Source organism: Dromaius novaehollandiae, chromosome 20 (assembly GCF_036370855.1).
Source record: "Dromaius novaehollandiae isolate bDroNov1 chromosome 20, bDroNov1.hap1, whole genome shotgun sequence".
Lineage (NCBI taxonomy): Eukaryota > Metazoa > Chordata > Aves > Casuariiformes > Dromaiidae > Dromaius > Dromaius novaehollandiae.
The window spans coordinates 8,416,227-8,443,971 of record NC_088117.1 but is presented as its reverse complement, the minus strand read 5'-3'; the positions used below and the strand labels follow the sequence as shown (position 1 = coordinate 8,443,971).

The 27,745-nt window shown below is 39.8% G+C and overlaps 1 protein-coding gene across 15 annotated transcripts in view; it reads left to right on the top strand.

The window, feature by feature from the left end:
* FNBP1 (formin binding protein 1) overlaps positions 1 to 27,745 on the top strand; it is a 103,320-nt gene that overhangs the window by 57,292 nt on the left and 18,283 nt on the right. For 3 of the 15 annotated variants that reach the window (XM_026101832.2, XM_026101830.2, XM_026101829.2), the window contains exons 7-12: positions 9,032 to 9,160; positions 10,940 to 11,086; positions 16,777 to 16,974; positions 18,357 to 18,539; positions 27,474 to 27,488; positions 27,637 to 27,672. In XM_026101832.2, the coding sequence (XP_025957617.1) occupies positions 9,032 to 9,160; positions 10,940 to 11,086; positions 16,777 to 16,974; positions 18,357 to 18,539; positions 27,474 to 27,488; positions 27,637 to 27,672 (708 nt within the window). The remainder of the gene's footprint in view (positions 1 to 9,031; positions 9,161 to 10,939; positions 11,087 to 16,776; positions 16,975 to 18,356; positions 18,540 to 27,473; positions 27,489 to 27,636; positions 27,673 to 27,745) is intronic. The other 12 variants (XM_026101836.2, XM_026101835.2, XM_026101842.2 and 9 more) reach the window with 8 other exon arrangements.

The following is a 27,745-nucleotide window of genomic DNA, read 5'->3' as shown; positions in this document are numbered from 1 at the left end:
TTGTTTCAACTGGTTTGTATTCAGCAAGTCTCTGACCCGCACCCCAAAAGGTTGAGTTTGTTTTAAGATTTTATTCATATCCTGTGATGTGCTGACATCTCTTCTGGTGCTGTGGGATTTTCCTGTTCAATTTGCTTCCTTACGTTCTTATAGCTGCTTGAGCTTTTAGAAGTCAGCTGTCAGTTTGAAATCAAACTTGCTCCAAAATATGGAGTTATTGCACCATTCCTTTTTTTGAAAATGTTGCTGCTGCTTTCCTCTTTTCTTTTTCTCATACTATGTCATATCTGAAAGCAGAGGAAAAAACTTTATGGTTTTATTCCTGTGCTGCCTCTGAGACATTTAGGAGTTTATTAATAAGCACAAGTTAAGAGGTACTTGCTTTTTTTTTCTTTTCTTTTTTTCTTTTAATGGAGAAACTAAGGCAGATGGAAGTAATTTCAAGTTTATTGAAAACTGTAGGAATTTTCCCCTTTGCTCTCTGTGACTTTCAGATAAGGTTATGCCTGCCTTGTCCAAGACTTTGAGTCCCAGAGTGGTATAATATTTGCATAAAGCTGTAAAACCTCATGAAATAGTATCACTATGACATTAATTTTCTAGTTGGTAAATGTAAGTAGAAAAAGATACTGACGCTTGACATCTGAGGCATCATTCTCTTCTCTTTTCCTGACCCCACATTCCCTGGGTGCTCGTCATCAATTTTAATGCAACATAAAGAGTCTGCATCTCCCCCCTTGCCTATAGAAGACACGTCCACTTACGTAGCATTGGGCAGCCATGAGCTGAATCACTGGCACGGTCTTATTGAACGTAAGTGTAGAAATACTGTTCCTTAGTTTCTTGGAATAAGCTGATCTTCCTGCCTTTGCAAATGGAGTTATGCTGTCAAGTGTTACAAGTATTCTCCCAGCCTGTAGGTTGCTGCTGCCCTGCAGGACACAAATCTTTTCATTAAGAATTTACACATCCTTACAATGAAGGATACCCTGAGCTGTTTTTACACCAGAGAAATCTCTGATCTGTGCTTTAATGCTGTCCTTCATACACCATTTACAGTATATTTTGTCAGAATAGCAGACAGGTTGTGGTACAGCAAGGTGCATTGTGCATCGCTGAAACCTTTCAGGCAAACCATAGAGGAACATCTTCAGCTCAGAGCCAAATTATTGCAGTGTACGTCACTGAGGTTTTGATCAATTAAGACTGTCAGCAGTAAACTGCAGCATAGCCAGAGATTTCGGGTGCCTTCCTTCTGTGCATCAGAACTGCTTGATGGGCCTAATTTTTCAGGAGACAAGAGTTATCTGCCCTGTGATAATTGTCCCTCCTTCTCCAGCCCAACTCAGTGCGTACTGGCATATTGGATTTCGCAGAAAATGTACTGCTATGCGAAGATGGTGTTAGAAGCTGGAGAAGCTCCACAGTATTTTTGTCATTAATATGGTGAATATTCTTTCACCTATTACAGTGAATAATTCCAGAGGCTTTGCTTCTCCTTGCCTGCTGTGGTTTTATGAAAGTGCATTAGCAATGTCTCGGTGAGATCTGCAGGCTAGGTAAAGAAGGCTCAGTCCAGCACATAGTCCAAGAGAGCCTGGCCTCTGCGTTTCTTATTTGAGAGGTAGATGTTGCATGAGATTTTCCCCATGTTCTCTGCAGAGTGAGTTTTGCATGCATTGATTAGGCAGCTGCTTTTCTTTCACTGTGCGGATGGATCTGGCTAAACCCTTCTACGGCTCTGCTTGTGACGTGGGCCAAATTTCCCATCAATTCAAGTGCAGTCTTGTCTTGGTAACGTCATTTAAGGCCATTACATTTGCCCTAACATGATTTTTATGGGTTATGCAGCCATCTGATGATCTCCTTTTGGAACTGCTTCCTTCCTAATGGGCAGTGTAGTATGTGAATGCAGGGAGTCCCTCAGGACAGTCATTTGCATTTCTGGAATAGTAAGCCTTGTTCGCAGCTCTCCATTAGTGACACGCAGTGATGATACAGCAGCTGTTTTCCTTTAGACTTGTGACTAATGTATGAGTTTTGATTTCCAGTAAATAAAGAGTTAATGACTGTAGCAGGGGTAGCAGGATAATTTAATATTATGTATCCTGTGCAGATACTGTGTTTGGTGTTAAGTGATCAAGGAACGCAAGTATCAGTCAGCTTTAGTATAAGATAAGGGAAATCCATCCAAACTTGCATTTCATCTTAGCAGTGCTCTCCAGTAATGCCCTACATAGCAATTTGACTGAGAGTTTCGTAGAAACGCAGCCTTATTGGGAGGGGGATTACTCTGTGGAGCAGACATGTTAGGGAAGGAAAGGGAGTGCTTCTGAATTAAGGAGCAACTGTAGTTGAATCAAAAGTGTAATATAAGAAGCATTCTTAGGTAATGCAAAGCAAATTCGTTTATGCTTAGATGCTTGGAAAACTAGTTTGTAGTCATTCTTACTCTGTCAAAATATTAGAATAGTTTATTCTACCTATGTAAGAACTAAGTGGAAATGAAGCAAAGACATCAGGATTTACCTTATTTTCTGTACGCTGTTCAGTGTAACAGTGAATGTATTGTAGCTATAACATTAGGCTTTAAGGCTAGCAAATGCATATCACCAGCTGTCTTCAGCCCTGACTATGCATTGTGCATTGCCTATATTTGTAAAATCTTCCCCCGAGGAAGATGATTAGAACTGTGTCCAGTATTCCAAGTATGAACTAAGCGATCTGTTATGCAGTCTTGGAATAACTTCCATTATTTATATTCAATACTTAGGTTTATGCAGTACAAAAATTAATTTGCTTATGTTAGTACAACTAAACAGTTCTCGAGAAATCATTTAAACTTTATCAGCCTCTGTCCCAGATACTTCTCTTCTTGTCCATTCCTCCATTCTTACTTCCTCTATTCCACTTATCCTTCCCTCACTGTGCCAGCACCCCTTTCTTTAGCAATAACTCAGACTTTCATCAGCTATCCTGAAGGAAGTGGATTTTTCCAAACTGCAGGCTGGCTACTGCACGTAAGCAAGGATTTCCCTGTCGGCAGTTTGGTTACCAAGGCAATTTGCGTATTTAATCTTTGTGGCATTAGAACTGCTGTGCAAGAAGACAAACGTCTGATTTCAGGGCATAATTAATTCATTAGGGCCTTAAAACAGCATTTTTGAGTGGTGGTACTTTTCTGGTGTATGCCACTGTGGCCCTTGCTGCTGTTCGTATTTCTTATGTAATGGTGGTCCTCTTACATAACCTTTAGACTGCTGAACATTCTGCAAACAAAATTGACAAGATAAATTGGACATGATGGAAAAGAAATATCTATGCCCTTGCTTTATACATGGGAAATGAAGCACTCAGAAATTTGTGCAAGGGAGTCTGTGGCAGAACTGAGATCTAAAGCCAGGCATCCTAAGTCTGGGGCTGGCTCACTTAAAAGTTCAAGTTAACCGGCAGCTGTCAGACTCCGTTAACCAGCTAGCAACTGCGTTTGTAATCATGCCACAGAACTGGCTGGATGACTACAGGACTGACACAGTTAGGTGAGTCCTTGTTGCAAAATATTTATTTATTTATTTTAAATAGTGCAGATAGAACCAGAACAGCTTGAGCTGGGCTAGGGTCTTGCAGAGTGTCTTACTGTGCTGCTCTCCCAGCTCTATAAATTTGGTCTGCCTTTCTCATTAGAGCTTTAGTGATGTTTTATTACTCTAGTATTTCGCTTGTTAGTGTGCACTTCTATAATCTGTCAGAATTACGTGGAATGCTAGTGCAATAGATAACATTTCCTGAGGTTTGATCATGAAGGTTTTCCATTCCCTGTCAGCTGTTTGCTCATTTGTATATTATATTCAGCCAAGGAATTTCAGGAATACACAGACTGTCAGATTTTTTTTTCCATCCCTTCTAGTGTTGAAAGTAATGATCTTTAATTTTCCTCTCTCTCTTTTCTTTTTTTTTTCCTCGCCTGTTCTTTTGCATTCCCTCATTCTACCTCCTCGCTTTTCTCGCTTTCAGGAAAACGAATTGTGAATCCTTTTTTTTGCTTGCTAGCTCAGAGAGATCAGACTGATTATTGCAAAATAGTAAACAATGGAGCTTGATTTGGAGGCTATGTAAATCAGAGCCTGAAATCCTGGCCCTGTTTTGAAGTCCATGGCACAATTCCCACTATTCTTAATGCTGCCAGTGTTGCTGCTACCAGGAGGCGCCCCGCTGCCTTTGGTGATAATGCCTGCTCGTGGCAGAGAGCAGCGATGTGAGAGTGTCTGTGTAGGCAGGACCAGAGGCTGCGGCTGAAAAAATCTGGGAGCAATTGAAAGCATTCCTGAAATTGGTGAAGTGTTTCTGAGTCTGCCTTTATCATTAACTTATTTTGAAAGATGTGGGTGTTTTTTTTTTGGGGGGGGGGGTGGTGTTTTTTTGTGTTTACATTTTAGTCTGATCTTGGGTTTACCAAAGACGTGTCTATTCTGGCAGGCAGTGGCCTGGCAGTGATCTATCTCATGTGCTGTCCAAGTGTTGTTATTTTTTAAGAGGAGGGGGCAGGGAGAAGAGAAGAAAGCAAGCTTCACCAAAGTTTCGTCTGGAAACTGCCACTCTGGGTAAGAGTAACTGCTGAGAAGCTGAACTGTTCCACTCAGTGTGGGTCAGCTGAATAGTAGCCAAAGCTTTTTTTCTGCCCTTTTCAGTTATTCATATCACTCCCACCCCAACAGCCTTGAGGAGCTGCATTTTTTGTCTGTGTAAACCCAAAAGACAGTGTGTCTATTGACCCTGCTGCTGTTTCTGGAATGTGTTTTAGAAAATTGTTCTCAGCAAAAAAAAATCCTTCATTCTTTATCGTTACTGCAGGATGAAATGGCAGAAACTGTACCTCTCCTCCTGCCTCCCCAAATCTCTCCTATACTTCACCAGTTTTCTTTCACATAAACCTAACTTTGGGGGGAGAAAGTGTAAGCAAGTAACACAGTACAAGAATTTATTTTCTAATTCTGTGAAGCATCATGTTCTGCATGGCAATGTGCTAGCGTTTTCTCACTCCTCCAAGGTTGGCAATGCCAGTCATAAATGTGTGAATATCCTCTTTCTCTAATTTGTGAACTTTTCCTTTTATGAGCTCTGGTCAAAGGCAAAGTGACTAGTTTTGATTTCAGGTCAGTATATAAGGCTTTTATAGTACCGTATGTTTGCAAGGACTGTTGAGAACTTTTCTTATTAATAATTCTTCTATCACGTTCTCTCACATGCAGTGACTATCCCTGCAAAGTTGCATCGTGTTGCCAAACTGCCAAATTTTTCAAGCATTTGTTTTACAAGTGACAAGTAGGTTCAGACTAAATATGAAATTTGAAAGTGAACTGCCTTTATTATTCTTCTTCCCCCAAATCCCGTGAATGTATATGCTGTTTTCTGATTTTTCATGATGCAGAAAGGTAACCTTATCCTTTCCCCCTTTAAAAGGGGGAGCAGATGTTGCATTACAAGTACCTAGTTTTGACATCTCCCTTACAACTGAGAGAAATCTGGCGGTCTGCAAAAGATCTGGATTGTGCTTTCACATGTGGCGCTGGAAACCCAAGCGCTTGCTCAGCCATCCCTGCCCGCTTAAAAGGAGAGAGCATGTTGACTGAAAGCTGCATGACAGTATTGTCCTCCCGTATCTGAAGTCATGGTCTAGTTCTCTAGAACTATTCTGAAGCCTTGCCTCCAGAAAATACCATTCAGATCAAATATTTGAAGGTTAATCCCAAGAAGCCTGAAAAATACCCTCACTGGAGCCATCTGTGTGCAGTAAAGAGCAGTAAAGAAGACAAAATTGTATTTGGTGTTTATTTTCTGTGAAGCTCAACTATAAATTGTTCCTAAAATATTCTGTTCCCTCCATAAAGCACCTGTGACTCCGTGCAGCTCCAGGCCGCTGCATCCGTTACTCTCCATGTTGAAACTTAAGGTCGCCATCTCATTTTTATCATTCTGTGCTTCCAACAGAGCACAGGAGCCTAGCTATAAAATAAATTCTGTTACTCTAACATCATCACTTTTAGTATTAAGTGACACATTCAATGAAGTAATAAAAAAAAAATTCCAGGCTTTTTTTATATTTTTATTTTAAGATCAAACTATCTCACTGGAAAAACATTTAAGCTGTTTCAAGCTTGCCAAATGCATAAAATGGCCAGGAGAAACAAAACATCACTGGGGCTCTCATGCAAAAATTCTTGTTTTTTGGAACGTACCCAACTTTACTTACTCATCTGCTGTCGTCTTTTATTTGGGGCCAGTTGAGATAGTTTTGGAAACTGAGAGTCTTCTCCTGTATACATTTAGCTCCGAGTCACTTTGCTCATATCCAGCTAATGAGCTTGCTCTTGAGAATGAACTCTGATGGCTTAATGTTTGCAGGACCCGGCTCGAAATGCGCAATAATGGATTTCTTGTTTTTCTGTTTCAACAATAGAGTTGAGGGACAAATTCCTGAGTTGCACTATTAAAAAAAGACAGCTGGTATAAGTGGGCTTGGGCCTTCTATAGAAGTCAGCTCAAACAATGGGTTGCTCTTAGGTAGCCGAAGAGAATGGGCCTCACAAATGAATATTGATCTGTAGCAGCTGGGTCCTGAGGAAGGGGCTGGGAGACAACCGTACATTACTCTTACAGCTGTCAGACTTTCCATGGCTGACTTTGTTTTGCTGGTATATTTGTTTGTTGTACAAGGCTGTATTGTTTTCCACTCATATTCAATGTAGCTCATACGACTGTGTGGATGAGAAAATTTAATAAATTATGTAGCGCTCGGGCACAACAAAAATGATACAGCTTCTTGGAATTTCATTGCTGCAGGTAAATTTTCTGAGGTTTTGTATGTTCCCTTTACAAGAGTTAGTGGTCAGTTAAAAATTCCATTTGATGCTACTGTTTCATCTCCTCTTAGGCACCCTGTACCCAGAATTTTCTCACTGTACTTGAATTACTCTTTTTGTAAAAAGAATATGAAGGGGATCTACAAAGCTCCTACAGCTGACTGTGCTTGCGAAAGCAATAGCTGAATTGAGGTGAAAGAAGTTTAGGTGAGATGTGTGAGCTGGGCAAATGGGAGGGAAACCTACTTCTTTGAGGTTTGAAGTCTTCTGGCAGAATTTGCTACCTTCCAGTTATGGTTACTAAAATGTTCCATGATTTGGTATTTCAAGGATTTATTGTCAGGAAACTATTGTCTGCTTGGAACAGTTCAAATGATAACTCAATTCTGAACCATTTTTAATGGTAGCCCCCTCCTTAGAATATGTTAACATCGTTTGTTGAACTACTTTCCCTGAAACACCCAAGCATGCTTTAAATGGTTTTTAAAGCAGTCTTTCCTTCCCCTTTCTTAAAGGGATTATTCTGGAATTGAGGGAGTGATTGAAACATAGTGTTCAAGAAATATTGTCAGCACTGGTCCAGGGTTAGGTAGACAGTGGTAGCTGAGGAGACTTTATGGCTGCCTGAAAAACTAGTGCGAACAGGAGGGTTTAGATTTACAAGGCCAAATCCCAGGCCCACTTGAGTCAATGACAAAGCTCCCACCGACTTCCCTGGAGCAAGCGTTTGGTCCACAGCCCTGGAACAGGCTCTGCTGGGACAGGTGGGAGTGTGGAAGGTGGAGGAAGGGCCACACAAGTGCAAAATGAGCCTGGCCGGATGCAAACTCCAAGCAAGTGGGAGAGAGCGCTTCAGCAAGTGAACGTGGGGTGGGGAACGAAGGCATGTGAGTGCAGGAAGCTGTGCAGAAAAGAAAGAGAAGGAAGAGCTTCTGTCTGAAGGCCAACAGTAAAGGAGGAGAAGGCAGCTAAAATAAACAGATGGGATAGCAAAGAAGTAATATTGGGCAGTGAAACAGATGACAAGGCCTTAGGAAGAAGAATTGTAAAGAGAGAGATCTGAAAATATAAAAGGGTCACTCAGGGACAGGTTGTTCCAGGGAAAGAAGTGAGGTTAATTGCCCACTGCTCTGCTATGTTAAGCTGGGTAGCAAAGCAAATCTTCTGCGTGGGTAAAAGTAGGAAGGGAGTTATATCTTGGCTGCTACTCAGGCTCCCCTTTCCTTGTGCAGTTTGTGCCCGCCCTATTCAGGGAAGTATAGATACAGGAACTTTTGCAGAGAGCACTGTGGGAGCATGAATTCAAGTGTTCTGTCTTGGTGATGTGGTTTAAAAAAAAAAAAAAAAAAAAAAAAAAAAAAAAAAAAAAAAAAAAAGGAAATGAGACAAAAGCAACCTCCTTGTCCTTCTCCCCTCCCCTTTCCCCAAAAGATACTGCTAACCGACAGGCAAGTAGTTCATTAGAAAAAAAGTGGGTGCCATCCAATGAGGCATTAAGTGGAACAAGAAGAGAGTGTCCATAAACGTACAGAAAAAGTTTGTGCCCCTAAGCGGGCTGCTAGTGGTGTAATATTTTTTTAGTGTTTTACATGCAGTAGGAAGAGAGGTGGGTTCGTGGAATGCAAAATGGCTCATGGAAATAACACATTGTTACAAAAGCAAAGATCAGTCGCTCCACGCATAATGTGAGATGTGCTAGTTGGGGAAGTGGGCTGTTTTCTGTCACAGATCTAGCAGAAAGACTTACTCTTTGTTTAATACAGATGGCAAATGACAAGAGATGTTCATTCTGAGGGCACATCTAAGCAGTGAGAACTGTTACTTAGGCAAACTAGGAACACAAGTTTTCCATATGCCATGCTTTCACTGATTTAACTGAAAATTCTGAATTTTAAAGGCGGACATATATGCCAGTTTAACAGAGGGCAAAGCCATGCCACGTTTGACAGAAGAATGAGGACCGAAGTCCTGCAGCACACGCTGTATCCTTAAGCTTGAAGCAGATGAAATACATTACAGGAAATAGCAAAAATCAAAAATGGAAGTGTTCAGAGCCCCATATGCTAATGTTTCTGTACTGCTTGTTGGCAAGGATAGCAACACTAGGAGCAATGCAATGCAATTTATTTCCATATAATACAAATTCTAAATTTCTTTTGGCATTTCTTTAGGCAAGACAGCAAGCCCAACTGCGACATCAAATGGCAGAAGACAGCAAGGCAGAATATTCTTCCACTCTACAGAAGTTCAACAGTGAGCAGCATGATCATTACTACACACACATACCAAATATATTCCAGGTGAGGGCCTTTGGCACTAATCTAGAGTAGGCTGTATTCCTCTTGTGATAAGAGAGGGATATATTGCACATTGGTTCAGTTCTATGACCCTGTCTTTTACTGTGTCAGTTTTGTCTCTCTTAGCAAATTTTATTTGCAATTTACAAATCCAAGAGCTGGAGAGCTTGGTGTGATAAATTGTCTCCATCTCTTTACTGATCACTTGGTATCTAGTTTATGTATGACATGGGATTATCATGACAAATTACAGTAGTCTTTTTTGGAGTTGCTCACAGTCTTGTTCTATTAAACCCTTGTGTCTGTGCAGCTGAGGATGAGAGCATTATTTGCACTGTTGGGGAAGAAGTCAGCTGGGTATCCTTACATTTGTAAAGCCTCACAGTCCTTTCTAACCTTTTTTCAAACCAGACTTCACAGATGTTTAGATTTAAATCGCAATAACTCTGTGATAGTGAATGTCAGGGCTTAAGTAAGTTTGCTGATTATGTTTTAGGATGCTCAGGACAGACTGTAGAAAAAGAACAAAATAGCCATCAGACTTATACTGACTGAAGATCTGAGTTTGTGCTTGAACAAAGAAAGAGTAATGTAGTGGAACATAGGTCCTAAATGACTGTTCCATTGTAATGGGTCATAAGAACCAAGAAGTGGAAAATATAACCTCTCCAAGAGAGAAATTGTCACATGTTTATCATCTGATCAGAAATAACTGATATTTGCATAGCAAATAGACATTTTCTTATTCATAACTTCAACTTTTTAGTTAAATATGTGTCTAATTATTCACTTCACTATCTTTCAAACCAGAGTTTTGAGATAAATTATTCCTGGCATCACATACAGACTTCTTGCAATATTTTTGTATTTAATACTAAATCTGATGAGCACTCTGATTTGTAGGTAAGCATGCCTAGAAGTTCTGCAGAAGCATCCTTTTCACTACCAGTCCATGAGAAAGCTCCAGTATTTTAAGTGTTGAAATAATGGTTGCTTTTTAGAAAATTGTGTCTGTTGTTTCCTTTAATTGTAGCATTTTTTGTTTTTGTTGGCTTATGGGTCAGTCAAGGTTATGCAGATTTTTTTTTTTTTTAATTTGACAACTTTCCATCAGATTCCTTCAGGCTAACGTGAAACAGGCAGTTCTTGTTCATGCCCTTCTGTACCCTGTTATAATCTATCATAATAGTGTTATGCCACATCCACTTTCCCTGTGTTCTAAACCACAAGTCTGTGAAATAGATACTGGAGATCACAGCACTGAATCTAGTGACCGACAGGGAGTGTATGTTGAGGAGGTTTGGCGTAAATAATACATGATGTGTAGGACTACCTACAAAGCAAGAATTCTCTTCTTGGAGGGATGTCAAGTTTTTTGATTGTTTGGATTCTCTATTGGAATGAAAATGAGATCTTTCAGAACATGTCACAGAACATGAGAAAGCATTCAACTTTCCAGGAATTACATTGAAAGCCTTAGGAGCCATCCTTACAAAAGTCTACGGCTGGGTTTTTGGCAAATCAGCATTTTCTAACTTTGAAAGTTAATTGAAAAATTCCTAGTTACAGTAACACAGAGAATACTTTTAGAATAACATTTTGATGTTTGAGGGAACAACATAAATTGCTGCTTTCATGAGAGCAGCTGTCCTAGTTTAGCTGTTCTTAAAAATGTATTTAAATCATAAATTTAAAAGGAGCTGGTATATGCTGGGGAGAGAAATTGATTGAAACTGTGAAGTGACTTTTGATACTTGATCAAAATCAAATGTAATGTTCTAGAAAATACAAGAAATGGAAGAAAGAAGAATCGTGAGGATAGGTGAATCCATGAAAACTTTTGCAGAGGTCGACCGCCAAGTGATCCCCATCATTGGGAAGTGTCTGGATGAAATAACAAAGGCAGCAGAATCAATTGATCACAAGAATGTAAGTGTTGCATTGTTTGAATTGTTGATTGCCGTCTTTACTACTGATCGCTTTGTACGGAGACTTAAATCCTGGGTCCAGGCCACAGTGTGAGGGCTCTGTAATTGTAGAACTAAAACAAGGAGCAGGTTCTTGTCCCAAGTTGCTTTATGTCTCATGCAGTGTTAGGATATGCTCAGATTATTTCCCAAATCTAGTTAACATGCAGAAATGCATCTATTGCTATACTGTTTTTGTCTTTCAAAATATTTTGAGAAATATTCTCTCCTTTTGGTAGGATTACTACTTTTTGAGATACTTACATATTACTGAAAAATAGGCTTCTTTCTAGGATAAGGAAAATGGTGGACGTCATTCTAGATATCTAATCACCACCAATTCTTATACAGATGGGTTTTCTTTATAATGGTCAGACAATTAAATGTTGCAGAAACATCTTTATTTCAGCTCTTTATTATAAGGTAATAATGGAAGTACTTACAATGTTGGTTACATAAATAATTGAATACAAGTTTGGCAAAATTTGCTACTTCACTGTAAATTCTTTCTTTGAAGATTTGAGACTTACTGAACATTACTGTAGGAGTTTTCTTTTTTTAAAAAAAAAAAAAAAGACTTATTGGCTGATAAAGAGTTTCCTGATGTACAGTCAACACAAGGGCAAATATGTTTTCTATTCAGTTTTTCAAAATTATCTGCTCCCTTCGTAAATGAAGCCTCTGTATGCTCTTTCAGCCCTTCTCATGGATCACATTAGTGCTTCAAATACAAACAGCATGTGTCTTGCTGGCTGTTTGAATTTCCCATACATCTTTTTCACTGGAATTCTTTCTGTGCTATTCATTTCCCAGAGCCTGGAGACAGCAGTTAATCGGTGGCGTAAGCCTTAGGCTGAGGTTTTGAAATGAATCCACTACTTTCTGTTCAGCAGTTGCTCTTGCACAGAGCAGGGCACGGGAATGGGAAACCAAGGAATATGAAAGTAACTGTTTCTTTTGGGGATGGGAGAAGGGGGACATGAGACACTGAAATCCATGTTAGAACAACGTACCCCTTTGGGTACAATTCTTGGCGCTGCATGTTGAAAATCATGTTAGGGTGAGATTCATACCTAGGCCTACGCTCTACTCAAAACCTTTATGGAGGCCTTCAGAAACACCCAAGGTTTAAGCTACATTTTCGAATGAAGGTGGATTTTACATTCAAGTTGGTCCTTTTCCCTTCTTGCAGATATGTCAAATTGATGGTTTGTGTGCACAGGTAATATTAGGCCAAGATGGTTTTGAGCATCAGTAACGACTAAGGGATATAATGTAAACACCATGCTAACAAAAATGCATTTAACAGCTTGTCCTATCTGAACAATTAGGAGTTTAGCATATTCTGTCTGGAAAAGACTTACGACCACAAAGGGTTCTTTTTTCTTAAATATGATCAAGGATTTTTCATCTACTGGAACAGTGGTTGCTAGCCTATTTGTTTCCTGTAGAAGTAATATGCCTATTTCTGCCCTTTTGCAGATCCTGCTGCTTTGTAGGAGTGGCCATAGATGCACACTGTAGCACCTGCGATGCAGCAATTTATCACCTTCTCTATTTCCAGATCATATCCTACTTTATCCAGTGATGCAGCTTGTCCCATCTCACCTCTTAAAATTTTAAGAAGCAAGTTTTGGTACTCTCAGGCTAACAGGAGAGTTTCTCCTTCTGAAAGGATTCAAGTTGAAGGTTGTCTCCTTTACTCATCTTTTTCAAGCCTGGAAAAATTTGGATAGGAAAGTCTAACTAGATCTGAGCTGTAGTCCACTTTGAATATGAGGTCATATTCCAGGAAAGCTGAATGCAAGGACAGCTGGTGATAATATAGCTAGCACAACAGTGAGTAAAACCAAGAGCCTGCTGAGCAGGAAACACTTTGTGTGAAACTCTGGGCCCACACAGACGTGTGTTTCCCAGCTGGGCAATCTCCAGGATATGGTAATCGTAACAACACTACTACAGTATCACCAAACTTGAAATGTATGAGTTACCTTACAAACCATGAAACTAATATAAGGCAGCGATGCATTTGAAGTTCTTTCTTTGCTCTTGACTGGTGTTCTTTGTTTTTATTTTCGCTTTTTCTACCCAGAAAAATCACATTCAGAATTAATGAAGAAGGGGAATGGTAAATGAAAGCTCCGCTCCTTATGCGTTAACTCCAGTTCAGAATCCAGAGCTTTAGAGGGAATAACAAATACAGGAGATGTATTGGTCAGAAAGAAAATAATTACAGAGAAAGCTCTAGTTCTAGCACTTTACCACTTTACCTTGCGTTCGGAGCTATGAGTCAACTCTAGCTGGAGGGATGTAAAAACCTAAGTTCTGCAACGTTTCTCACTGCCAGTAAAACATTGCCAGCGGATGGTAAGGGATTACTGTTTAAAAACAAACAAACAAACAAAAACCAACAAAAACCAAAAGCAGTGCTTTGCGCTTCATCTGGGCATTTCTGAGCCTTTTGACATTCCGTTTCCAGCTTCATGTAGTTGAGCTTTGTACTGCATCCATGGACTTCAATGATTTATAGCATCGGAACTGTGTAGTACAATAGCAAGTAAGCATGAAGTTATATAGTTGCATTAAAGCTTTGGAAGTGCAGGCTGCTAACAACAGGCCTCTTTCCGACTGCCAACTCTGTGTTCCCTCCCTCTATTGGTGCTACCAAGAACTTGGAAATCACTTCTTTCCAGGGCCCCTATTTCACTGGATGTTGTTAGAACCAAAATGATAAATGGAATAGCTTAATATTTTGCAATATTTAAGCTACAAAGAGGATAAAGTCTTGCCTCATGCCCAACTTGCAAAACAGCCAAACTTTTAGGCTTAGCTACTCCATTTGCAACTGCTTAAATAGGATTGCTTTATGCCCTCTCTGAAGCATGTGGAACTCCCACTAATACCAGTGGAAGCTGTCAGAATTTAGCTGGGAGTACTGGTTAGCTCTGTGTTTCTAATACACCAATAAATATGCTGCTTTTCCATCTCCTCTTTCTAACAACTTGGGCAAAGCAGAGGTCATATTTCAAGGGTAAGCTGTAGTGACTGCTAAGTGAACCAATGCAGAATTTGCTTCTGAAAGCTCTAGCAGCAGATAGAACTAATTTGTTATGGACTTCAAAGTTCCCGTTATGACATTATCTCTTTCTGATAATGCATAACCAGTGCATGCTTGTTATTTTTAGGCCCATTGTAGTGGAAGGATGTTTTGACTAAATGGAAAGAACACCGTACAATTAAAAGAGGAAAAAAGAAAGGCTCTAAGCATAGGATAAAATACCAGTAGAGTATTTAATGTAACCTTGTATTTATTTATAATCTCTTTTCTCCTCCTTCTTGGCCTTGTTTTCATGATTATTATTAAAAATCTCTTCAAATGTTTAGAATTAAGGAAGTTTTAATGTCAAACTAGGATGAAATAATCGAAAGTGGTGCAATTCCCTTAGAAGTTGTTCATGAGTCTTACAGTGTACCTGATAAATTAAGCCTTGATATCCTCAATCTGCTTCACAATCCCCTGGGTGCTTTTACAAAACTTTTCCTGTGTCCGTTTTGCTTAATTGAGCCTGGCCTCTGGATATGTTTATAATCTCACTCAACTCTTCATGAGTGCTATTTTACCTACGGGCACAATCAATCTTTCAAAGCAGCGAGTTCACCCTTTTTCTCTGAACAGGATGGTAGTGGTCTTCTCTAGAGGCTCATGAGATACCTACGTGTTGTAGCACAATTTCTCTAATGATCTTCAAGTGAAAACTGTTAAAACAGTATAATCTTAAAAAGCTCCCCCCTCCCAGGAAGTCAAATAAGTTGTGTGTTAAAATTTTTTTTTCTGGGGCCATTAGATTTAAATGCATTTTCTGAGCTGAAGTCTGAGTCTGAACTATGTATAATTAATTGTGTTTGTAGATCTCATTAGGAAAAATTATATATTGCTCTTGTTTTCATTGATAATCTGCCAAAAAAAGAGCAAAACCACTGCATGTAGTGTATGGCTGACTTGCTTCTAGTGCTCCTAATAAAACCACAAAGGTAAGTGACTTTAATTACAGAACGGTTGGAGTTGGAAGGGACCTCTGGAGATTACCTGGTCCAACCCCGCTGCTCAAACAGGGTCAGCTAGAGCAGGTTGCCCAGGACTGAGCGCAGTTGGGTTTTGAGTATCTCCAAGGATGGAGACTCCACAGCCTCTCTGGGCAACCTGTTCCAATGTTCAGCACCTCACAGTGAAGAAGTGTTTTCTTGTGTTCGGATGGAATTGCCTGTGCTTCAGTTTGTGCCCGTTGTCTCTTGTCCAGTCACTGGGCACCACTGAGACGAGTCTGGCCTTATTCCTCTCTACATCCTCCCATCAGATATTTATAAACATTGATAAGATCCCCCTGAGCCTTCTCTTTTCAAGACTGAACACTCCCAGCTTTCTCAGCTGATCCTCATAGGAGAGATGTTCCAGTCCCTTGGTCATCATCGTGGCCCCTATGACAGTGTAGAGTTACTAAGCACTACCTGCACCAAGGGGACTGGCTACTTGTGTGATCTTGGATTGCTCCAATTGTGAGTTTGAGTTCACAAGATAAACTGCTGTCATTTACTATAGCTGAGTTCACAAGCACTGACTTCTTGACTTACGGCAATGTGAGTACTCAGGAGCGTCTTAGTACTGGAATATTTATTGGGGCTTTCCAGTAGCTTGCTTACAGCTGTTAGACATGCCGAACAATTCTACACCTCAAAGTTTTGTTATCAGTCTCTTAATTTATCTATTTAGTTACTGAAGTGTGATTTCTTTTCTAATAAAATAAAAATAATCTCTTAGTCACTTTCACTAGTAAACATCAAAAAGCCTTTAAAAGGTGATTATATAATAACATTGATATTTGTGTGGAAAACCAAAACAAAGGGAAACAAAATCACTATGTTGTTGTCAGATGACAACTCAGTGGAAGACTGGAATGAGGAGACCTGAGTTTACCTTTCTTCGGTATCATCTCCAGATAACTGTAATGACTCATCCTCTGATGATGGTTATGTACTTTTTACATGCTTAGAGTTTAGTCCTCTGGCACTTTAATTATTGGTATTTTAAGTAATAATTGGTCTCAGTGATACCTTTGCAAAATGGCCTAGGGTTTCAAACAGGAATAATGGACTATTTGAGAACAAAGCTCACCTGCTTCATTTTGATAGAAGATTTTATTTAGAGATGTATTATGAAACTGAAATTGCAGCCATATTCGCTCCCAATTGCAATATATTCTGACATAAGTTGGAGGCTTTGTTCTATTTGGGGGCGTTGTTTGTTGTTCTGTTTTAATTGCATTCATCACTGTAGGATCTGGGAGTATTAAGCTCTACACAGTGGAGTGGTTTGTTTCAGTAAGATGATACGCTCTGAATATTTTTTAAAGTACATCATGGTAGTGAAAACAGGTCCAAAAAAAGTGCCTTGAACTTGGAGCAGAAGGTGGAGAGTTTTGTCTTGATTCTGAGCTCTGGAAGGCTGTTCATTCCCCAGGGTGAGACTGCTCTCTGAAAAGGTTGTTTCCAGCACAAGTGAGCATTATCATCCTGGTGCTGTACTCTTATGCCACCAGTCTGGTGACAGCCTTCATTTAAAATGTTTACACTTATACTGGGTCTCTCCCATTTTAGGATTCACAGTTGGTAATAGAAGCCTTTAAATCAGGGTTCGAGCCTCCAGGAGATATTGACTTTGAGGACTTCACTCAGCCCATGAAGCGGACTGTCTCTGAATCCAGCCTTTCAAATTCCAGAGGGGATGGGAAATCTGAGCCGAAGTTTGGTGGCAAATCCAAGGGCAAGTTATGGCCATTCATCAAGAAAAATAAGGTACTGACTTGTAAACTTCAGCTTGGTGCTAGTATACTTATAGTCGATAACTTCTGCCTTGTTTAGTAATCCTGGCAATTGCAATTTTTTTTAAAGAGAATTTTAGTTTCAGAAAGTTAATAACTGTCTTAATATGGTGTTTTGTTGTAGTCTTTGATTACTTAAGGATTTTTTTATATACCTTAAAATTCTTTTTTCTGTACGATTTCTTTAATTATGTTGCCGTTTGTATATTTATTTACCTTTAGTTGTCATGTCTTTGCCATGGTCCATTTCTGTTCCTAACTTGGGGAAGGAATTTTATACCACTTACATAGTGCCGTGTGTGCTAACTAACATTGTTACTTTTGGGCAGCTTTAACGTGGCATTCCTGTCTCGACACTTCTAAAACTCTCCTTGGCTTTTCATTTGCATTGTCTTTTCAGTCTGTGCAGTGGGTTCAGCACTTGGGTGGCTGGGAACGAGGAATTGTTGTGATTCATTCTTATTTTAGCGTAACTAACTAAGCGTAACTAACTAAGCAGTTGACTTTTTCAAAAAGAAACGTATTAACTTGTGTGTCCATTTTTTTGACCATTTCATTGTCATATTTTACACCATAATGCATGGCAGCATTTACCTGGGGTTACCAGAATGTATCAGGATGACTGCACTAAATCTGTTCTCAGTAACACTGATGGAAGCCTAGAGTAGCTTCACTGTTTTAATCTCCCCCGTGTTGCTCTGACCCTTATCAAGCTGCTTGCACTAATCGGAGCGAGTACGAAAATCTACCTGATCAAAGTGGGTCATTCTGTTGGGCTTATATGAGAGAACTCATCTCTCTGGTGCTTACATCAGTGTAGCCAGAAGCAAACACCAGGGCTAACAACTCCTGAGCAAATTCATAGAATAATCTGAAGTTTGATGCACGTTACAGAGGTATGATTTGAAAGCAGGAAGGAATGTGGTTTGTTGTTTTCCAGATAATAGAAACGCTACTGGGCACTAAGGTACCTTCCTTATCTGATCCATTTAAATTCAGGTATTTGAAAGCTCTATCCATATGCATTATTCTGAGCCGTCCACAGAGCAAGGACAGGGCAATTTATGGGGATAGTGCTGCATGGAAAAGTCTGCATGAGCTTCCTGTCAAAATACTTCGTGTTACTCTTCTGTTGCATCATTTACTAAAAATTCCCATTTATCACGTTCTTCATTTAACACGACTCTTAAATACTGCTTTCCTCCCTCTTTTGAACCATGGCCTTTAATATTTAATTATTTGTTTAATTGTTTTTTTTCTGGATTTCAAATATTGTTTTTGATGCTTATTTTCGTTTTGTGTTTTATCTTTTTATTTTGGTTTTTATTCTGTCACTTCTCCATCTCTTATACGTAGCTTATGTCCCTTTTAACATCCCCCCATCAGCCCCCTCCTCCTCCCCCTGCCTCTGCCTCACCCTCTGCTGTTCCCAACGGCCCCCAGTCTCCCAAGCAGCAAAAGGAACCCCTCTCCCATCGCTTCAACGAGTTCATGACCTCCAAACCTAAAATCCACTGCTTCAGGAGCCTAAAGCGCGGGGTAAGTTCTCCTCTGGATACCTCTCTCTCTCTTTCTCTTTTCTTTCTTTCTTGCGCTTTTATTGCACGTTCTGTTATGTAAAAACTTGTTTTGTTTTGTGAATGAACCCATTGTGTTTTACCATAACATGCAGACAAATCCAAGGAATCCCAAAGAATAAAGTCATTTGTAGTCAAAAGCACCACGATGAAACCACAAAAAATACACTTCCTGATTGAAATTCCTTATTCTTTTTGAGGGGGAAGGTTGTCCAAAGTATGGATGGAGTAGCTCAACATTAAGTAATACTCATGTGAAAAATCACAAAGATAAATTAAGTCATTAATTTAGTAGCCCTGCATTTATCTGCAGCAGAGTTGGTTTGGGGGAGCGCCATTGAGAGGTTTATTACGGTCATGATGTTGCATGTTTCCTCCCTTACTGTGAGAAGCCTTCTTCTCTGCAGGGTGGATTCAGCTCAGTATCTGTGTCAAAAGGAGGAGAGTAAATTAGGAGGAGTTCTAGGAAATAATCCTTCTGACTTCAGTTGGGGCAGGTTCAGGCACTTCACTGAAAAGATCTGATGTCTCTTGCTGTAGCAGCGGGAACAGCACTTCCCTGTATTTTGTGGTTGAGGATGCTTCTGCGTAGAATTTCTGGCTGCGACTCAGCCGTACAGACAGTGCTCAAGGGCTGGAGTGTTTGCTTGTTCAGCAAGTCTGACTCCTAAGATAAAACAGGTGAGACATGAAACCTGAAATGATTTTAGCAGGCAATAAAGTAGCTTTAGCTTATAGGGTATGGATTTCCTTAAATTCAGTTCCCTAGTGTCACCAACTTGACTGTGTTGATTTAATGTTCTCTGCATCTTCTTAGATATATTGATTACAGTTGGCTCTGAACGTTTGGGGCTGATACTTCCCAAGGGCCTCAACTGCATCCTGGAGAGTGACGTTTTCAGTAAGATGAGAAGGTTTGACTTGATTCCAGACTAAGTGTATATGCACACACATCCTGATGTTTGCAGGGCTTAACTCCAAATTACCAGTTAGTCACACACCTATGGAAAAAGAAATACATAGCAGCAGCTAACGGACCGCGGAGAAGAGGACATGAGATAGCAGCTGTACAATCCTTATTTGAGTCAGCAGTCCTGATTCGCATGTTTTCGGTGGCTTCCTTTTGGGACTTGAGGCTCTGTTAGTGAGCGACATTAAGGTGTTCGTGTTGAAGTAAGTTAAATTAGACCACCATTAGTGGTCTTTGTATGTTGTAGCCGTTAAGTAACTAACAGCTGAGATGGAACTTTTCTTTCCTCAAAGAACAGTTTTTCTTCCAACAAGCTTGCACATAGCGCTGAGAAGTTGCTAGTGTAGTATGGCTTTGCCTCCTAGGTTAGGATCTGTAGAATTATTTTCTTTTATAAAAATTATACCAAGCAGACACAACCGTTCAATATTTAAAATATTTTTTAGAGCAGGCTGTAATGACAAGGAACTAACTACTTTAAAAAGCCCAAACTCTGCTCCAGGGACTGCACTGACATTTAGGCTCAGAGGCTGGAGTTACATAAAAGCAGAGATGATTTCACTAGGGAACTTCAGTGTTGGTTAGCTACAGAGAACTGAGAACAATGCTGTAAACAGTATTTCAATTGTATCATCTGGTTACAGAAAGTGTGTTAAGAAAATAAGCATTTTTCTTACATAAGAATTTCCAGTTCTTTCCTAGGGAATTGCCATTTAATGGGCATGTGATTCAGACTGGAATCCAAAGAATCGCATTTCTGGTGCTTTTTGATGGGGAAGCCGAAAGAGTCTAAGCTGTCATAAGGTGTAGTCCGTAAATATGCCTCCTTCCCCCCCGCTCAGTTGCACAGTTTGGCTCACAGCATCTTTTCAGTGGCTCTTAAGGAGGAAAGCAGTCTTTCAGTTCTGCTTCTTTAGCAGCAGATTTGGAGGATGTGCTACTTGTGGGTCTCTTGAAGGTGTTACGGTGGGTTGGCTTCTGCAAGGCTTCTTCATACTGAGTTGCAATGAGGCGCTTGGCAGAGGGAAGGCACTGCTGAAGGGGCGAGCCTGTACTGCCGTCTAATGCTCCAAGAGTGCCGCTCACTGAACAGAGTGCTTGAAACAGTGCTGAATGTTTTTAACTCAATCTAAAAATATTTATACTAGTTTATAGTTCTCTAGGCACTTCACAAGTGTGTATTTCAAATGTACAAATTCTTATTTAGTGAATATTTGGCTGTATAAGCAATTATGACTAATTGCTTTTAATATTGCCTGAAGATGGGCCATTCTATTATGTATTACTTATCGGAGAAGTCTAAGCAAGCCTTTTGTAAGGTTTTCTCACCTCCTCATATAAATTTGTTTACTAATACTGCATACCATATTGTTTTTAACTGGTTTGTGTGAAAGGTGAAATAATGAGAACGGTCTTCTATAGTTTTCTCTGGAATCCCCTCTAATTTCTGCTGACACATTCATTAAAATGCAAAAGGAAAGGCTCTTGCTAAATCTTCATTTAAACCTTTCCCTATGTTCTTTTTCTATTTCGTTTCCTTCCCCTGTTAGCCAGCAGGATGTTTGTATGTAAATAGTTTTCCTGCCTGAGTCATCCAGCAGAGTTGGAAGCCAGCGTTCAGATTATCACATCTTTTTCCAGAGGGGCAAATTCAGGCCATTTAGTTCATCTAGAAATGCAGAGTAGGAGAGGCTGCTAAGCTCTGGCAGCTTGCTCAGTCTGTTTTGAGAACTTGGAAAGTTCACGTTTCATAGGTCCTCGGTGGCCAGAGCTAATGGGGGAAACGCTGTGGTTTGTGTTATACAAAGGGTCAGACTGAAAGGTCATGAAAGTGCCTTATGGCCTTAAAAAAAACAAAATGATAAATTAAAAATTCTAACCAGGCCAAAAAAAGTTTAAGAAAAAAGAAAAGAAATCCTGCAGTTTGTCAGATGACAAATAAGTGGCAAGCATTAGTTTCAGCTGATATAGTCTGATATGGCCCCCTGCATATAAATTACAGCAAGGTAACACTGTTAATTCTGCTCTTACCGTATCAGTTTCATTTACAAGACTTCTAGTTCAAGTCCTCTCTATTCCACTTTCCCCTTGCAAAATCCAAAAGAATATGAATTTTGCACTTGAGGATGAGTTATAATGTTTCAAATACTGGATTGCGATTTTACCAAAGAAATTAGGCAGGAGGAAGTAGGGAGAAGCTCTCTAGCAGAGGAACATTTGATCTGTGCAGATTCACGTAAGTGTGAAGCAACTGTTGGAAAGGAAATGTGGGGAGCCAGCAGGACGGTACAGTGTAATGGATATTTGGCTCTGCACGCTGAAGAATTTCATTTGATCTGAATATTGTCTCTGCACCGCTGCTTTTGTTCAGAGACAAAAAATCCTGCTCCAGCCAGATACCTTGCTGCGAAAATGGCCAGAAGAGATTTTAAATATTATTGTAGATTATGCAATGGAATTGTCCAGAGGCAGATCCTTCCTAGCTTCACTGATGAACTGAGCTGTTAATGCCAGCTAAAGTCAGTGTAACAGTTTATTTCACTGCAAACTGGATCACACTCCTTTTCTGCAGTAGTTTCCAAGGGAGAAGTGCATGAAAAAGAACTACTTAATGTGAACAAGGCTATTAGATAACAAGACCTTAACAGGATAAAATCAACAGGAGCAGAACTGCACATTGTACTTGATCCTTGAAACATAAGCGAGTGAATAGATTCCCATACAATTCCTCCACAAAACCTTTGCGATCAAAACGTGCCTGGATAGGCAGTATGTTTTAGTAATTTCCATATGAAGTTTTGGTTTAGTGTGTTATGTTGTGTTTGGAAAGAGATTACTAAATTTAAAAAAGCAGAAAGATCACTGGTAGCTGTTAAAAATTAATTTTATAATTACTAATGATATGTCCTGTGCCCAGTCTGGTTTTAATTTTGCTTCCAAACCAAAAATCCCATGAATCTTATTTTTGTAGAAGGAAACAGATGCCTGAACAATTAATTTACAACAGATGCAAGGTTAAAGTAGAAGAGCCAATATGAATATCAATGGTCAATGCCAATATGAAATCCTAGTCAATTTAAAAAAAAAAAAAAAATTAAGGTGCTGACTCTTGTCAGTGTCTATGGTTTTCTAATCACATTTTCCTATTTTCTTCAAGTTTTCTTTTTTCTAGCCCCAGCAGCAGCAGAAATGTCCATTTATAGAGACTACTGCAGAACTGTTCTAGCACTTATCATACCTCAAAACTAGAAAAGGAGGTGAAGAAAGTGTTTGTTGCACATAATTTTTGGGAGTGCTGTTTCTAATAACTCTTCAGAAGGACAGTATAAAAAAGAAATAAATCAACTTATCTCTTTAGGGAAGTTAAAGCCAGAAGAGTACAAAAAATGAGGAACCGCTTACATAAGTCATAACTTCATTTGTGCTTGCTCTGCTTTTTCTAATTCCATTTAGATGACAAAGAAAACTCAGTACTCTGCTACTTGATATTAATTTTGTGTTCTTTTGTTTTATTGCTATAGTGGCAATAACATCAGCACCTTTTTTTTAAAGAGCCGTACTTCTACATGAAAAAATCCAGGGGTAGAACTTACTCCTTTGAATTACGTTGTGTGACTTTACGCAGACCTGCTTTGCCTCTCTCAACTCAGCCTGGGCTGCGATTAGGCAGAAAGAAGATGGGTTTGGGAGCTGGGACGCAGCTACTACTGTCATTAACCAGGTTCTAACCTCTGGGCCATTCTGTGGCACCCAGCGGAGGGATTTTTGTGGTTTCCTTTCTAGTGGAAATTGTTGACTTCATTACAATGTAAAACTTTATCTCCATTGCACCAGTTAATGTTTCTCTTACCATCTTGCCTTGCCTCTGTGACATGCCGTGTTCCCTCTTCCCTGGACGTGTAACTCTTGGTCTGCCTGAGTGACTCGTACTTTGTTCGTCTGTGATCGCGCAGCATCAGCAAACAAAAAACAACCTCTCTTATTCGCTCTGTTCCCTGGCCATGGGAATACTTGTTCTTTTAATATATATAAATATATCTATGCCAAGACCAGGGATTTCTGGAGGGTTGGGGTGGTTAAAGCCTTGGCTTATGCCAGCCTGGATGAAGATGTTTTCTGATCTGGTGTGTTTAAGCTAGCCTTTAAAAACATGGCATTTAGTTATTTTTCTTGTGAAAGTACTAACCTCCCTGAACGCTCACCTAGTTGCTAGCAAGTTTCCCCTTTGCACTTAAAGGCTTGTTAAACACCAAGCTATCTTTTGCTGTAGAAGCAGTAAACGCAGAGATACCTTGCTCGTCTCCACTGTAACGGATGTGTTTTCTCTTGCTGACTCGCCAGCAGACACAGTCTTTGTATTTTCACAAAGAACTCATGAAGAGGACTTTAGGGACCCCCACGTGTGCCATTGAGGCTAGGGAGTACGTTGTAAGTCTGTGTATGGTGTGATCAGCCCATACCGTTGCTGCACAGTCGCTAACCCCACTTACAACGCCCTCGGAGTGTGCTGTGGAAGCGTGCTTTGTAAAAGATGAAAGGAAAACTGCGAATTGGTGAGAGGCAAGTTGCAGCTCACTGCGTGATGTGCAGGAGAGATTTATCTGCTAGTCCCAGAAATGCTGAAATTGGCACGGTTAATGCTTGGACCTGGGAAATTCAGACTCCAGTGTGGAACCTGCTGAAAGTGCCCTTGGCTGTGTAGCAAGGGTAACAGTGCAGAAATCCTCAGTAACTGCTCTGTTCTGGTATGCTCTTTCTAAATTAATTGGAATCATAGGCTGACCCAACTTCTGCTTTTGCAGCAAAGTTGCTCTCTGTAAAAAGTACTGCAGGTGGGTTCCATGCATTTATTCTAAATTATTTGTGTGGGTTTTTTTTATGAATATGGTCTTGACCATCGTTAACCAAACCTCCTAATTTACGGCAGTGAATGACACATGGAGCATTTTGTGCCCTCATGGTAGAGCGCTGTGGTGCTTTCTGAAGATTCCCTGAACTTTCTGTAATGCTGATAGTTCATGGAATCAAGATTTATGACTTCTAAATCTAATATTTGGAGAAAGCAGAATATAGAGGAGATTGCTACAGGACCACTCGGAAAGAAATTTACCTCTTGTCCATGTGGAAGCCTCGGGGCTTATTTTCAATCCCGTCCTCAGTAAGTGAGGTTAGTGTCTGTGACTGTCCAATAACACATGGACTTGCTGGCTTTCATGCTCTCTCATGTGTTATTGAAGCTTGTGGCTCTTAGGCTCTACATTCCTTCCCTGCAAGACTAAGCTAGACTTGATTTAAATTGACAGCTTGAAAGAGATTTGCTCATTTTATAGAAATGGAATTACTTGATTGTTCGGGGGGAGGAGGGGGGAAATGCTGCTGTTCTCCCAGGAGCTGAGCAAGTTTCTAGCTGTGAAAACCCATCAGAATTGGCAAAAGTAGTTATTTAGTGAATGTTTAATGCAGATGTATTTTCAGTCTGCTTATATTTGTGTATAGAAATTGAATTACTGACATATAAAATTATCAATACACTTGAGAAACTGAAAACTGTGAATACAACTTATTTCAGCATTTCGTTGTTTTCAATCTATGATCTGCGCTATTTGTACTGGTTATAACAATCCCTGATGTACTATTTGGATGGAAATGCTATTAATAAGTTTTTTATTTTTATCATACCTAACATAAGAATTTGGCAATGCGGTGTCTGTAAACCCTTCGAAATTTGCTGAATTTACAGCAAAAGAATAGTCTCAATGCAGATGGTTCTTTGCAGTAGTGTAGTGGCTTTAGAGTGAGTAGTGTTTAGAAAGTAGCGCATGTAGCATACATCTGTGCCTTTTATAGAGTGCTTTTGTAGGTAAATATTTTTTCTGCACCGTGAGTGTTGTCTGTATAAACGTACAAGAATCTTACTTTGTGCTGGTCATGTCTCTGCTAAAGTTCACAGGAGTGCTAAAGCAACTTTGCAAATAAAGGCTGCCTAGACCAAATTCCTCCAGCAACATGTTTTAGCTCATTCTTTCCTCTTCTTGGATGATTATTCCTCTCTCAAAAATTGATTTTTTTGTTTGTTTGTTCAGTGGGCTCTTAGCTGAGAGAGATGATTTGTCTATTGCACTGTGGTTGTTACTGTATATTTATTTACTAATGGGCTGAACCTCAGAGGGAAGCTGAATTGCTGTATTGTCACAGAATGGATCACTTCAAATGGAATATTTCACTATTTATTTTATAGCCATATTTTTTCATTCGATGGTTGTCCTATATTATTGTATAAATTCTGCTGAGTAATGATAATGCTTATATTTGGAAATTTTCATACTACTAAAACCTATTATCAGACACCTTGATGGAGCTACCTTTATTTTAAATCTAATCCTACAGAACTGTGCTTTGGCTAAAAATAGAGCATCAGGAAGTGTGAGATCACCATATCTGGGAGCTGTTCATGTTAAAATTGCAGCAAAATCTTGAATGGAAAGATGTGCAGAAGTCTGACAACACAAATTATTGCCTACAGTGAGAGGTGTTTTCTAACTTTCATTTTTTGTTCGTCTGTAGCACAGAGCAAATCCAGTTATGCATTTACAAGTTCATTGCATAGGCTGAGCATTTCACAGTTATCCCCAAAGAGATGGCAACACAGCCGCAGCGCAGATTGCTGGAGGAGGAGGCAGGTTGCAGTTTTGATTCTCCCGTTAGAAACTGGTTTCATGTCTTGAACAGCAGTTAACTTAGGCTGCTTGGCACGCAACAGAAAGGCACTGTGATGCTGTTAGTCTCCCTGTCTCTTGGAAAACCTCCTGAATTGCAGCTGTCACAGTGGTTTGCAACACTGGAAGAGGGTTTAGGTAAGTTAGGTGGTCAGCTGCCCACGCGCATTTGTTCACCTGTCAGTTTGAGCACTGCTGAGGGCTGCATGTGTAAGGGATGTAGGACAGAGGCAAACCATGCTGGTGTGCAAGAATTTTTTTTTATTATTTTTATTATTTTTTAACATACGCCTCCCTTCTTACAGTGTCCTACTTTCCCAGAGTAGCTAGAAGATAGTGCTTTGGCTCTGTACCAGGAAATGTGGTAACCTGTAAAGAACTCGGTCATGTATATCATTTAAGGAGCAGCGTAGGATGCTGTCACAGAATCAGTTGGATATAAAGAGAAAAGAGGAGTGGTTTTCCTCCTTTGTCCTGACATTGTCTGACCGCATAGCAAAAGGAAGTTTGATTCAATGAGTATTTCCTTATGAACCCTTCAAGAACATGAAACATCCGAAGTAACTACCCAGAGAACATTGTACACAGTGCTCATGGACAGTTTGGGGACGTCGTCCTTTGGACATAGGCCTGAGAGCTAGGGTCTGTCTCCATGAAGTCACTGGAGATCCCATAGTGCCCTCTGCAGCAGGAGTCCAAGTGTAGTACCTTACCTCTTTGCTAAATTCTGGCTAGGTATTATTGCATCCTTATCCTAAGACCTTGCATAATGTGACTAATACTCGTGACTGCATTTCAGCACATTTTTGGTCTTGAGTGACTTGCATATATTTGCAAGTCCTGAGTTATTTTTTTTCCCTCCTGCATCAAAGATGTTACCTTAATAAGAGAAGCACTGTTATCATAGCAGCTGTAAATAAATCAACCCAGGCCACATATTTACCTGCAGTACCGAAGCACGTATGTAGAGGTTCAAGGCTTTTTCTTTTCTGCTTCCACCAAGGAAATGGCAGCTGATTGCTGATGTTGGCCCATCTTGTGAACTTTTGCACAGATCTGTTAGTGTTACCCATTTTGCGTTCCAGCAGCAAGGGGGATGTATGTCATTTTATTGTAACATCGGTCTGAAAAAGTTCCTCTTCTACTGATGCACTGTTGTTTTTTTCTCTTTTTTTTTTTCCTCCTGTATCTCTCCAATTTTTACATGAAGCTTTCTCTCAAGCTGGTAAGCACATTTACGGCATGCATGTCCTGTCTTTTAATCACGATTTTCTGTGTGTTTTAATGTGCACTGTGCCACATGTGACATGACACTGAAATTAATTGTTAAATTTGTTTCTTCTTTGTGTTTTGCTTTTTTTGATATTTACCAGATAACTCTGAATACACAGGTCTGGAGTCTAATAGAGGTGATCAGAATTCAATCTTTCTAATAAGCTGCTAAAACATTAACTCTAATATAGTTTAGTTTTTATTTTTATA